We start from the raw sequence: 14,584 nt of genomic DNA, 5'->3' as shown, positions 1-14,584 counted from the left end.
GGATTACAGTGGTTCCAGATAAACTTCCCTCTGTACTATTTTGATATGGTCAATTGACTAATCAATAAAGTTATTCAATGTTCAGTGCCCTCTGTGCTAGTGAACTGAGACATCCTGCATTCATTCAAACGATGTACTGAAAGGGAATAAGGATATTTTAATGTTTTTCTGCGTTTATCAGATTATATATAATCCACTGTCTCATCTCTGTCTATAATATACAATGTAGAATCAGGTTTACTTTCATGTACGTATATTCACATCTATATTATCACCAACCTTGGGCAAGCTTCTTCTAATTTATAGAAGCAAAAATGGCCATAATGTGTGTGATCTTCCATTCTGACATACTGGTTTATTGATTTTGGTCAATGTAGAATTAATCATATTTACTGAATGCATGCAAGGTTTTGTTTAGATGCTTAAGTATTTACTTATTTATTTATTTTAGATTTATATGAGTGTCCCTCTCACCACAGTAGCTCTGGGTGGTGAACAAAGTTTGAACAAAAGCCACAGTATAAAGCTGTTAAAACATACAATTCAAATTAAAAAAAGAAACAGCAGCTGGGAGTAAAAATAATATAATACCAACCTACCCAGGCTTAACTTAATGCACAATCCCTGTGTCTGGGGAAACAACCAGGTTTTCAACACTTTCTGGAAGTCAGCAGACTCAGAGTCATCTGATATCAGGGGGTAAGGTGTTCCAGAGGGCAGGTGCCACAACAGAAAGGGCACACTTCCTAGGTCCCACAAGATAGCATTCTTTAATTGATGGGGCCCAAGACATGACCCTCCTGCTTGATCTAATAGAGTGGGTAGAGATCACTGGAGAGAGGCAGTCCTTCAAGTATCTTGGCTCCATGCCATGAAGGGCTTTAAAGAATGTAACCAGCACTTTGAATTGCACATGGACACCTACCGGGAACTAGTGCAGCTCATGTGGCAAAGGTGTAACATAGGCAAATTGGGAAACATTCATAATTGCCCATGTCCCTATGTTCTGAACCAATTGCAGCTTCCAGATGCTCTTCAAGGTCAGTCCCATGTAGAATGCATTGCAGTAGTCTATTTGGGAGGTGACTAAAGCATGTGGGACCATGCACAGTGCCTTCCAGTCCAGGAAGGGTGCAATTGGCACACAACATGAAGCTGTGCAAGAGCCTCTCTGGCCACAACTGATATCTGCTCTTTGAGCAGGAGCCATGAGTCCAGAAGGACCCCCAAATTGTGAACCAGTTCTGTCTTGGGTAGTGCAACACCATCCAGAACTACAGTAGATGGAACATCACTGGGCCCAGGGGGCCCTAAAACCCATATTCACTCAGTCTTACTAGGCTTGAGCTGAAGCCTATTCCTCCCCATTCACACCCCCACAGCCTTCAGATACCATGGCACTGCTTGGTCAGCCTGGCATGGAGATGAATATCATTTGCATGGTTATGATACCTTACTCCCATGCCATTGAATGACCTCACCCAGTGGTTTCATGTAGATGTTAAATAGGAGTGGAGAGAGTGTCGAGTTCTGTGGCACCTCACCAAGGAGGCATTGCAGGCTAGACCCCTCCTATCAACAGTGATGGGAACCTACCCCAGGGAAAGGAGGAGAATGAGGATAAAATTAGGCTCCCCCACAAACTCCCAAAGCTGGCGCAGAAGGATACCATGATTGATGGTACTGAAAGCTGCTGAGAGGTCAAGAAAAGCAAGCAACTCAATTAAAGTTTTAAAATTTCCTTGACTGGAATAGTTAAAAGAGTGAAATAGATGTTTAAACAATGATTTTTGTATTCTGTGAATAAAGGGAACAGAAAACTGGTGTTTGTTTTTTGTGTGTGAACCACTGGGTGATTCCATTATGACTTCCTTTCCTTCCTTGTGTGATTTCTCTCTCACACTTTTTTTTTCCTTAGCTGGACAATTAATCACATGCCAGGAAAGCACTGACAGATTACATCTTAATTGTATAACTTTTGAAAACCACAAATCTATAGTTCAGTTACATCTACAAATCCACAGAGCAGTCTGGCAAAGCATGTTGTCAACAAACCAAGGTGAATGTGATAGAAAAAAGAAAAAGAAAAGTTATAGCAAAGGTTGATTTCAAAGACTTCTTAGCAAGAGTTCCTTACAAAAAAGTGATTGTTTCAAAGAAACAAGTAAGCTAGTGTGGTAACGATATATTCTTTAAATGTGGACACTTATTTGGCACTTTTTACCTAATGCTACTGCCAATTTGAGATACGATGTATTCATTAAAAGGTTACTGGCCTACGAAGAGCTGTTTGGTTACAGGAGAGTGCTTTCAACAATTTCTCTTTTGCATTGGTTACATGAAAAAAAAATCAAACTGCTCACTTACCTCCCAGCTTGAACAGTTACAGGTCAGAACACCCAGAAGGCAGAGGACATCTCAGTGAAGCATTGACAGAAGACACAGGAGTTGGTACCAGTGTGGCTGGAAGCCCTCTTCCACTGACCACAGGAAATGAAAGCCTTGATATCACCGTAGTCAAGCACTTACAGTACTGCACACAACTTATTCAGGTATCTTTTATAAGGGTACATTAAAAAAAAAGATTATTAAGACACATCTGCTCTTGTTTTACATGTTGTGTACCCACCCTTGTTTGTTGATACTTAATTTCCTTTGTACTTCGTACACGTGTAGTTCTCTTGCATAAAAACATAATAAGATAAAAAGGGCAGACCCTGCTGTTGTGCAAAAACTAGCAAATGTGTTTGGCTGAAGAAGCCACAGTGTGAAAGTTCGTTATCCAGAGAAACCTTGCTTCTCTTCAGATGTTCCAAACGAGGCACGAGGGCCCAAACTCTATAGGAGACTGGGGCTGTCCATGCCAATCTCCATCCCAACTTTCATCCCACATTCTCCATATATGATCTTATTTCATCATGGTCTACTTGAACCAGAACAAAACGCCATTTCACTCTTTGTTGTTCAATGTGACATGGTCTGGTATCATATTGGTAATGACCAATAGATACTATAGGAGGCAGAGGCTGCATATATCCCTCTAACCTAAATTTATTGACATAGTTTGAGCTTTCATAAGTTATTTGAAATACAAAAACAGAGTTTTAGCCATGCAGAAATCCCAATGAAATTAATAGGTTTTAAGTTAGACTTAAATTGATTGAAGTTGTAATTTTACATACTTCCTCAGGTTAAACTACTACTGAAGTTAGTGAGATATATTTCCAATAATAAGTCAAATTAAATATTTATTTTGATAATTGACCAGCGTAAATAACATAAAAAGAGTAATATCCCCCTCCCACCAAAAAGTAATCATTCAAATGGATTTTGCATTCCCTGAGAATACAATAATGGAAGTATTTTTCCCATCTAATCTTTATGGGTAGCAATCTTTAACTTAGGGTTTTCTTCCTCTGAAGTAAATATGGCATATTCAGAATAATCATAGTGTAGTAAATCTGTGTACTGTGCTTTATCTACTTGGCTGAGAAGAATCTCTACAAAAGATCACCACTAGGGAAACACAATCCTCTATATAAATAAAAGACACATTTTCAATTTTTATGAAGTCAAAATAACACAATCCTATATAGCTAACTAGAAATTGACAGGAACGCATCATATTGCAGTGGTTTGTTTGTTGCAAGTCCCACTTTTAAAGTGTATGATAAAAATCATGTTTGTAAAAATGTAAAATCATTCTTATTTGATAAATTTGCATTCTTTCACATTTGGAATGTTGACCTAATCAATGTTTGTTCTGTGTGAGGAAGATTTATACTTTTGTTCTTCCCTATTTTACTAGCAAATTGTATTCTGTAGCAGAACTCCATTTGTCACGAGATATCTTCTGGATAAGCTATCCCAACAAATTTTAGTGATTGAGAGTCTTGCAGAGATCAGCAGTGAGGCTCTGGGGAACTTCAGACCTATAAACGAAGGTGAGAAATAGCATAGGCAATGTTCATATGGAAGTATGATTATATATTTCTGTTTTCCTACTTTACAGTATGGAGTACTTTTTTGTGCATGTTTACTCAGACCTACTCTCTAAGGCTGCTGTTGTACAATTATTTACTCCTGTGTAAGCCTGATTAAATACCATGAACTTACTTCTAGGTAAACCTATGTGGAAACAGGCTATAAAGTTTCAGTCCCATGCAGACTCCTTTGGTGAAAAGTATTGATGAATCCAGGGGAATTTGTTTCTGAGAAACATGTATAGGATCAGGTTGGATGAAAAAGGGCAGTAGCTCAGGCACAGAACAGTTTGCATGCCAACAATCCCGGGCACGAGAGTTCCAAGTCATTACTAGGAAGGACATGGGAAGAAACAGCCCAAGGCCATGGGGAGTTGGTGTCTGAAGAGGAGTGAAGGTGGACTACCTGTGACGCCTTCTCCTGGTGAACATTCTTCTAACATGAAATCCAACCTCAACATCTAAAGCCTTCTTAGCTTATATTTATCTAGATCAGTGTTTCTCAACCTCAGTTCCTCAGCTAGGCTAGGGAATTCTGGGAGTTGAAGTCCCGACATCTTAAAAGTTGCCAAGGTTGAGAGACACTGATCTGTATCATGCAAACTATAGACATAACCAGTGAATTATTGTGATCTTTGCAATCAAAGCACATCTGTTTTGTTCCTTTTTCCAAGCAAATGTAACCCTTTACAAATTTCTACCCATTTCCTTTCAATACAGAGCTGAATATTGTTCAGTTTTAATTTGTACTAATCATTAGCTTTTATGGTTTTCTTTCCCATTAGCAATTCCAGAATTTCAGAAAAAGATATCCCTTTTTTCTTTCTGGAATAAGTGTACCAATTCTTCTGGGTTGTATCACACCTCTGCAGACAAAATGATCAAACAACTGGATATCACTTTTGCTACAGCGGTGAATGATGAATGTCCAGGACTTTCAGAAACAGGTACAGTTAGCTAAAAATATTTTACTAGTTAATTGACTAAACATTGCTGCTCCTCCCTAATATTGAAATAATTAGACAGGTGTGCATGCACATGGCCTTTGAACACTTATAACCTTAATCCAAAGTTTACCTTAAATCTATTTTTAAAAGTTGCAATTTAAATAAATTACTTTGGGGTGTTTTTTTTTTAAGTAATAAAATTTCTGTTGCAGTGCCGGATTTCTTTAGATCATGTCCATAATAAACAAAGTTTATATTCAATCAAATTCAGTCACTTTTAAGATTAATTCATTTCGTATCATATCAGTAGCCTATTTTTTTTCCATTTTTTCTATTCAGGTGTGATAGAAATGACATTTTAGAGCAGAGGTACCAACTAGGTGCCCTGCGGTTACCAATACCCTACAGGTTTCATAATCTGTGATCATTGCCATACTGGTTCTTTCTGGAAACTATAATTCGAAACTTCCAGAAAGTATGAAGTTGTCTATTTGTTCTTAAGCACATTATCCTTTCTAAAAATGACTTACTTCCAGTCATTTTATGTTCTCTTATTAATGAGGACTCATTTGCTAACTAATCCTTTTATCTGGTTATATGCAGTATTCAAAACCTTGATTTCTCATATCTTGGACCGTGCAGAACCTGTGCTCTCCTCCAGTCTGTCCTTGGAAGTCATAACCGTTTTTCAGTATTACAACTATTTCGCTAATAAAAATGTTAGTGATCTGGCAAACTATTTGCTTCAGCTTGCAAGAGAAGGTAAGAAACAGGCTCTTTAGAAGTTCAAATTCCATAGCGGGGCAATACTTTTAGTAGGAGCAACTAAAATGGTAGAAAAACTTCTGCAAGTTTTTGAGGCTTCCAGAACACTTCACCAGTGTTCTGTACAAAAAAAGAGGGTGTAAAAGGAATGAACAAGTACACAAATTAAGCCATGCGTTTCAGCCATGAGATCTACAGTTTGAAGATGGTGATTGTAGATTGAACACTGTTGCTATGATCAATACTAGTAGTAGTAGTAGTATAGACAGCTTATAAGAAATTCTGCAATAATAAGCAGAGTATTAAAAGTTTGGGATAAGCACAGGAAAATAATCGGTATGTTACTCCAGTACTGACTGCTAGAAAGGATATTCATTTTCTAAAAATTGTCGGAAATGTTGGATAATTTTTCCATATTTGGTGGCAATGTGGCAAAGCTCAACAATCTTGGAAAATGATTTATAATAACATGAATCAAGTTCTAAAAGTTGAATTTCCTTTTCAATCTGCTATATTTATTACGTATTAGTAAATCTTAAATCCCCAAAGTATACTGAATTACCTTTGTACATGGTAACTGCTGCAAGGATATTTTGCACTTCTTAATGGAAAATATATATGGTTCCTTCCATAGCAGAATGACTAATTAAGTTATGGGAGTCTGCCTCAATGTCTAAACTAACTTAATTTTTCAAAAGCAGACTTTGTTTGGACTCAGGTGTTAAGCAGGATCAGGCCTGGTTATTACTAGAATTGGAAACCACCAGGTAATTCCTGGGCTGTAGGTTAGACTGGGAAGTAAAAAGAAGATGCTGAAAAGCATAGCTGATTTTCTGGGTTTTTATGTGTACTTTATGGACTTTTCACAGCATAATTCACTGCCTAGGGCCTACAAACCAAACAGGTTCTACCAACAAACTAGAATTTCTCCCTCTTATGAATGAGGTTGTCAGATTTTCCCAATAACAGCTGGTGACAGGAAAGAAATTTCCAGGGAGGCAAGGCTAGTAATAGTTATACCCATCATGACCATGGAATCATTCTTAGACTGGAGACAGTAATTTTTTCAATAACCAGCTGTTAAGAAATAGGAAGAAAAAGGTGCTGTTGGGTTTATGTCCTGTGAGCTTCTCAAAGCATCTGATTGATCTCTGTAGGGACAGAATTCTAGACTTCATTGGCATTTGATCTCATCCTCATATATTTGAAATTATTTTACACTTCACAGTTACTGTTGTTGCCTGTAGAAGCTATTTCAAAGGTATCTGTTAGTGTAATCCGTTAACTTCTTATAAAAAAAGGACAAATTGTTAAATGTCTTTGTGTTTTAGCTTTAATGGTACAAACTCTACAGTCTTTAAGAGATGAAAAGTTCTTGCAGAATAAGGCCAATTTAATCTCCATCAGTCTCTCACCTCAACAAGAAGTGCTGAAATCTTTGGCTGTCCTTTTGACTGAAAATAAAAAGGAGACCTATGAAGCTGTGGTAACGATATTATCAGCTGCCGCAACAGAAAACAAAAACTTCAGGGAAAAGGTAAGTGTTACAGAAAACCAAATAGACAAAAGTAGAATTACAGATTTTAGCTGTGTTTAAACAACATGCTAAATCATAGTTTGAACATGGTTTATTGAACAAATCACAATTGGGTGGGTTTATATAAAATGCCGAGCAGACTACAGGGTTGGACTGCCTTGGTTAATCCAATAGCTATTTTCTTTGGCATTGACTCTGAGAGTGTGACTATGTTGGTTTTTCTTCCCTCAGTAGCTTAATTGTATTTTTCTGGTTAGTCCAGTATTTGGGAAAGTAGGAGCCATTGCTTTGCACTGATTACATTTCTGACTCTCAAATAGATTTCAGATGGTGCCATTAGGAGGCATATAGGCAAAATGGCCGTTGTTATATTACTATTTGGTGTCTCTCATGGCACTATTCTAGTTTTCAGTAGCTACATGAAACTGCTGAGTATTGGATCTGGGTACTACCAATATGCTAATGACAGCCAAATTACAACATCTTGAGACAACAGTGGAGCTTCCCTGAATGCGTAGGTGTGTTTGGTATTGGGCTAGATGAAAGATAATAAATTGAAGATAATTTAATAACAAAGTAAGTTCTAATTGCTAGATGTTATTGCTCCAGGGAGGTGGTAGATCTTTCAGTAGCGTTTTTAGATCTGGTTCTCCCTGGGCCTTCCCAGTTGACACAACAGCCAGAACTCTTATCAGCATCATCCCTACACACTCTTTGCTTTTTGCTTTCAGCGTCTGTGAGATGCAGGCCACGTTGCCTGAAGCAAATGGAGAATCCATTCCGGAACATGGCCCACACTCTCCTGTAGCTGTGCAAGAGGGAGGGAAGGATTTGGGGAGTTTGTGGGGATGGGCAGGCTGGTGGGCTGTGCTGTGCTGGGACATTGGTAGCAGCTCCAGGGAGGGAGAGGATGCCTGGGAAGACTGGTGGGATGGGTGGACCAGTGGGATATGCCATGCAGGGAGCAACTGAGGGGAGAAAGACATCAATACCCACTAGCCCTGCCCTTCCCCCAGTTGCCAGCTTGGCTTTCTTCCCCCTCCTCACCCTCCCTAAACTACCTTTGGCTGGAGAGTCAGAAATGCAATAGCCCCACTTTAGACCATGTGCAGACCAAAATATCCAAACATATGTTGTGGCTTGGGCATGACCTCAAAGCAGCTTTTCCATACATATGATGCTTCTTTTACACATCTCTGATTGCATCCTATACAGGAATGGTGGTGGCAGGAAGTAAAAACTTTTGTTTTATTTTGTGCTAACTGGTTGCTGTTTTACTGTGGAAAAATTCTACCTAACCAACCAGAGCTCTTCTTTCAAAGAGATGAATGCTGCTTTATTTTTTATTTGGTGAATGTATTTTTCTAAGCAAGAGATGAAATTTTTTTTGCTTTTGTTCTGAAAGGATGTTGCTCCTCAGTCTCACAGCTCTCTTTTTCTTCCAGGCTTTAATTTATTACTGCGAAAGCCTTGCCCAGCCCAGCCTCCATCTGCAGAAGGCGGCTTGCCTGGCCTTGAAATGCCTTCAGGTAAACTTCTACCTTCTTGACTTTCCCATGAACTACAAAAGGCCAAGCCAGAAAAACAAAAAAACAAAAACAAAACACCAGAGGTTTCAGTAACCCTTCCTGAACACACAACAAGAAGAGCATTGTTCTCTTGAGTTTGCTGTCTGGATATTACTTTACCAAAATGGGAGGGATTTGATGCATACAGCCCAACAATATATGTGGAAAAGAGACTTCACTCTGTGACTTGATCTTCAAGTATATATGATGATTAGGAGATGGGAAGGTGCTATTTGGCTGGGTGGGTTTTTTCTCTTGTGCTGTGTATGCATTCATGTTTTCATTACAAAAAGTTTTCTAATACAGCTACTAATGTGACAAATCCTCTTGCACAGCTCATCCTTCCCATCCTGGAAATGTTTCTAGGGCTTAAACATACCTATTTATAATTGGAAGAAATTATAATATGAAAAAACGCACCCCCTTGGTGAGGAGGGTTGATGAAATAGAAAAAAGGATTATTTGTTCGTTTGTTTATCAAATTTGTCACCACCCATCTCCTCCGACCGGAGGGACTCTGGGCGGTTTACAATACAGAACAATAAATATACAATAAAATTCTAATAAATATACAATAAAATTCTAATAAATATACAATAAAATTCTAAAAAAATCCCTCTAAAACAATTTCTTAACTACCCCAGCTCATAAAATCCAGATGGCTGTGATCAACTGCAGTCCTTATGTAGGAGGGGCACTTCAAGGCACTAGCCAACCCCAAGTATGTCAATTCTCCTCCCTGCCCCAAGCCCAGTGGCAGAGCCAGGTCTTCAACTTCCTCCGGAAGGCTAGGAGCGATGGGGCTAATCTCACCTCCGGGGGCAAGATGTTCCAAAGGGCGGGCGCTACTGCCCATAAGGCCTGCCTCCTGGACCATGCCAGATGGAATTATCTTATCAACGGGATCTGTAGCATACCCTCTCTGCATGATCGGGTGGGACAGGCTGATGATATGGGGAAGAGGCGGTCCCTCAGGTAACCTGGTCCTGTGCCATGTAGGGCTTTAAAGGTAATAACCAACACCCTGAATTGGTCCCGGAAGCAAACTGGTATCCAATGCAGCTCGCATAGCAAAGGTGTTATGTGCGCCCTTCTAGGAGCGCCGAAAATAGCCCGCACAGCCGCATTCTGGACCAGTTGAAGCTTCCGGATACTTTTCAAGGGTAGCCCCATGTAGAGCGCATTGCAGTAGTCTATATGGGAGGTAACAAGGGCATGAGTGACTGTCCGAAGGGCTTCCCGATCCAGGAAAGGGTGTAACTGGTGCACAACACGAAGCTGTGCAAAGGCCCTTCTGGCCACGGCTGCCACCTGCTCTTCGAGCAGGAACCATGAGTCCATGAGGACCCCCAGGTTACACACCGGGTCTGTCTGGGGCAGTGCAACCCCATCCAGAACTAAAGATGACAAAGTCCTGGATATGGAGGAACCCTTAACCCACAGCCACTCCGTCTTACCAGCGTTCAGCCAAAGCCTGTTGTTCCCCATCCAGACCCCTACAGCCCCCAGGCACCGAGAGAGGGCAGTCACAGCATCACTTACCTCACCCATGATGGAGGTATACAACTGAGTATCATCAGCATATTGATGATACCTCATCCCGTGGTGACGGATAATCTCACCCAGCGGTTTCATGTAGATGTTGAATAGGAGAGGAGAGAGAACCGAACCCTGCGGCACCCCACAAAGGAGGGGTCGAGGGTCGGATCTCTTCCCCCCCCATCACCACTGACTGGGACCGGCCCTGGAGGAAGGAGGTGAACCAGCGCAAAACTACGCCGCCCACCCCCAACTCCCTGAGCCGACCCAAAAGGATACCACGGTCGATGGTATCGAAAGCCACTGATAGGTCAAGAAGAGCGAGGATGGATGCACTACCCCCATCCTGCTCCCACCAGAGATCATCCATAAGTGTGACAAGTGCCGTTTCTGTCCCATATCCAGGCCTGAAACCTGACTGAAAGGGGTCTAGATAATCTGTTCCCTCCAGAATCCTCTGGAGTTGTAATGCCACCACTTTCTCAAGCACTTTCCCCCAAAAGGGGAGGTAGGAGACTGGACGAAAATTATCCAGTACAGTAGGGTCCAGTGATGGTTTCTTGAGGAGGGGTTGTACTAGCGCCTGCTTAAAGGCAGTTGGAAACACCCCCTCCCCCAAGGATGTATTAACCATCGCCTGGACCCAACCACATGCCACCTCCCGAGCTGCTTTCACCAGCCAGGAGGGACACGGGTCTAGATGGCATGTGGTGGCATTTACTGTCCGGAGGGTCCTGTCCACTTCCTCAGGTCCAACAGGATCACACTGTTCCCAGATAACATGGTAAGTATGATCCCTTGGTATCCCCACAGACCCTGCCTCATGCTTGGAGTCTAACGTGGAGCGGATCCGAGCGATTTTGTCTTGCAGATGCTCTGAAAACTCCTCTGCACGGCCCTGTAGGTGGGTCACTGCACCCACCTTCCCCAAAAGGGATTGAGTGATTTTATATAGGGCTGTTGGGCGGCTTTCTGCAAACGCAATAAGAGCGGAGAAGTATTAATTCCTCCTTTCCCCCGTTCCCTTTAGCAGGAATTCTAGCCAAGAAGCCCTCTCCACCCCCATGAAATGGGTGCATCTAATTTGGGACACAGAAAGATAATTGTGTAAGACCATCTGTCATAATGTCCATGAGGACAGCATTAAGATTGGAACATCACTACTAACAAATTATGTACTGCTGTAGTTAACTGTTGTTGTGTAAATTACCATAGGTCACTTGGGAGTATGGTATATAAAATATATAGTAAGTAGATAAATAATAGTATGTATCGTAAGATAATCTCTCTCTCTCTCTCTCAATATATATATACAGTAGATACAGTGTGTGTGTGTGTATCCTAACATTGCAAATACTTTTAATTTTAAAAAGTATATATATATATTAAGGATGTGCAAAGCATTGGAAAAAACTGCTTTGTAAAGAATGTTCATGCAAGCAAAGTAACTCTGCTGAAAGCATGACATCAGCAGCACCCTTTGGCAGGCCCAGGTGGTTTCTTGGGAGGCCCTTTTCAGCTCTCTGCATAGGCACCCACAGCCACTGTGGCTGAGCGAAATGTTCTCTGTCTGAGCTGTGGAGGAAACAAGGCACTTCCAGACAGCTTGAGAAAATGCATGTTTTTTATACAGGTTTAAAAAGCCAGACATAGATATGCAAATTACTCACTATAAAGCAAGATTTTCTATAAGACAAGAACTGAATTACATATTTATTTCTTTATTGCTCTATAGGCAACTGAAAGCATTAAAATGCTGGTCACTCTTTGCCAGTCTGACAGTGAAGAGGTTAGGAATACAGCCTCTGAAACCTTGCTCTCTCTCGGTAGGTTGAGTCCTTTATGTTGTTGCTGGTCTCTTTTTTTACTCCAGATGGAAAAAGAAGTCTGGTCAGCAGGACAAAAAAGTAGTGTGGGATGGGCTAATAGAAGAGCTACAAAGAATAGGAAAGAGGCAGTAGTACCAAATTTACCATCTCTAATCTTCCCCAATTGGCATGAAAATGGTGGTGTATTCAAATGATTCACTGTATAAGAACCTGTACTCCTTTCACTGGGGTGCTGGGTCACTGGAAGTCTCATGAAGCTAGAGGTAGAAGTAAGAAGGAGCTTCTCGTTCCTCCTCGTCCTCCTCCTCCTTTTAGAGGAAGGAAGATTTCTTACAGGAAATTCCAGGGCATAGGCCAGTGTTTCTCAACCTTGGCAACTTTAAGATATGTGGACTTCAACTCCCAGAATTCCTCAGCCAGCCATGCTGTTGAGGTACTAGGAAGTAGAAAGAAAAACCTGGAAGAAGCCCAGGACAAAACACTGCTATTACTGTTGACAAGAAAACTTTAGGGCCACTTTCATGAAGTCACCAGGACTCCAGGTCATCTCAAAGGAGACTCTGTCTTGGTCCATAATCAGAGCTTTGGAACACCAAATACTGCAGCCAGTCTTGCCATGTCATACAATGTGGGATTGTGGTTTGCAGTTCAGAACCACCGGTCTAAAGGATGAAACGTTGATTGCTGTTTTGTTTTGTTGCTGCTCAGGAGAAGATGGACGGCTGGCATATGAACAGCTAGACAAATTCCCCCGTGAATTTGTTAAAGTTGGTGGTCGACGCACAACTGAAGTGGCTACAGCTTTTTAAGTGTTTCATTTGCATTTTAAGACATGCCAACCTCATCGGAAGCAAGATGGTCTTGTAAGCAAATTGGAAGTACAAAACCCATTCTTTTGAAAGATTTTTTTGAAACTTAGGAACTCATCAGCATTCAAAGAAAAAGAAGATTTAATGTATGGGCTGCTGTTGGCTTTTCTATGTAGCTTATAGTGAAATATTGATTTGTTGAAAATTATGATAATCTTGTTTTTTGTGAAATCCATGTAATTGTTGTAAAGTCTTGGAAAGATAAAAGATGTTTTGAAATTATAACATAAGACATGTTTAATATAGAGCAGTGCTTGTTTGGTAGGCATAATTGTGCCAGTTTGCAATATGTGATGCTGTGTTGAAAACATTGAAAAGCAGACATTTAAAGCCGTTCTGACTCCCACCTACTCTGAGCCTCTGTATTTGTCAAATATCTGCCTGATTTTATTAGTAGTAGTCATCTAGGTTAGCATAAGCAGTACTCAAAATTAGGCCAAAGGATGTGAAACTCCAGATGGTGTGATTTGTGCCCCATTTTTAAATTTCCACTCTTCCTTTCTTCCTGCCCTTCACTCAGAAATGCACATTAATACCAGAATATTTTTTTTCATTGATAACCAGTTGTGTGAGTTGTGTAAAGCAAGTGGAAAATTAAATTTGCTGTTTTTTTCTACAAAGGAGTATACACAGTATACTTAGTTACAGGTAAGCCCTGAATTCCCAAAATTTCAGGGAGGAGTAAGGTTTTGTTACTTGTTCAGAACTTGATTTATTTCATTTTATTTTTCAATATGATGGATGACAACAAAGATGTCTTCTGGATTCCCTTATAGAGCATACAGTAGTCAAGATAGCTTATAGCATAATCTGATACAGACTTACTGTGAGTTCGACCTGGCTTACTCTCAAATAAGAATGCAGAGGATTGCAGCCCCAAAGTGTTTAACCAGAGTCCTTGCCACTATTTCTATGGATTATACAACTTAAAAAGCAGGTAGCTCCTCTGCTACTGTTGCGCTTCTGCAAGGGGAAAAAATCATCAAGCATTCTCTGAATCAGATAGATTTAGAAGTTTTGTTTAGAAATATGATCTCGTAAAGCCCTATTTTGCAAATGCATTGTTAAGATAGTATTTTTGTGAATGTTCTAACATTGTATATATCTGTATATTTATAAATCACATATAAATATTATTTGGTTGAAACTACATTTGTACAGTTACTGAAAGGTCTATTGGAGAAAAAAACATTTCTCATAACGTGTGAAAGTATTAAGCTTCAGGTTTTTACAGCACCTTGCTCACATGAGCTTGCAACCTTTTATGGCCGTCTTTTGTACTGATTCTTGACTTATACATGCCTTCTAATTTTGTGGTATTTGTTACTTCCTGTATTTACTGCTCCCTTTAAGTTATAATAAATATTATTTTTGAAATATGAAATAGCACTGTGATAAGGTTTTGTTGCTTATATTGGTGGTCAGCTCCTGTAATGATCTGTGGGAATGACTTTGGGAGGCAGAAGGGAGAGCTGCAGACTGGATGACCAGCGTGTAAAAGAGATCTCAGCCCACCAAGGACAAAGGGGGTGGGAAACCTTTCAGAA

General features: G+C 40.3%; 1 protein-coding gene across 1 annotated transcript in view; it reads left to right on the top strand.

The window, feature by feature from the left end:
- Nucleotides 1-13,674, top strand: part of RIPOR2 (RHO family interacting cell polarization regulator 2) — a 77,338-nt gene extending 63,664 nt beyond the window's left edge. Inside the window, exons 16-23 of the mRNA XM_063298992.1 lie at nt 2,384-2,552; nt 3,809-3,944; nt 4,769-4,930; nt 5,534-5,692; nt 7,027-7,232; nt 8,678-8,761; nt 12,075-12,165; nt 12,877-13,674. Coding sequence (XP_063155062.1) covers nt 2,384-2,552; nt 3,809-3,944; nt 4,769-4,930; nt 5,534-5,692; nt 7,027-7,232; nt 8,678-8,761; nt 12,075-12,165; nt 12,877-12,977 — 1,108 coding nt within the window. The 3' untranslated portion in view covers nt 12,978-13,674. The remainder of the gene's footprint in view (nt 1-2,383; nt 2,553-3,808; nt 3,945-4,768; nt 4,931-5,533; nt 5,693-7,026; nt 7,233-8,677; nt 8,762-12,074; nt 12,166-12,876) is intronic.
- Nucleotides 13,675-14,584: the final 910 nt, after the last annotated feature.

This window comes from Candoia aspera, chromosome 3, assembly GCF_035149785.1.
Source record: "Candoia aspera isolate rCanAsp1 chromosome 3, rCanAsp1.hap2, whole genome shotgun sequence".
Taxonomy (NCBI): Eukaryota; Metazoa; Chordata; class Lepidosauria; order Squamata; family Boidae; genus Candoia; species Candoia aspera.
This window is presented reverse-complemented; position numbering and strand designations above follow the sequence as displayed.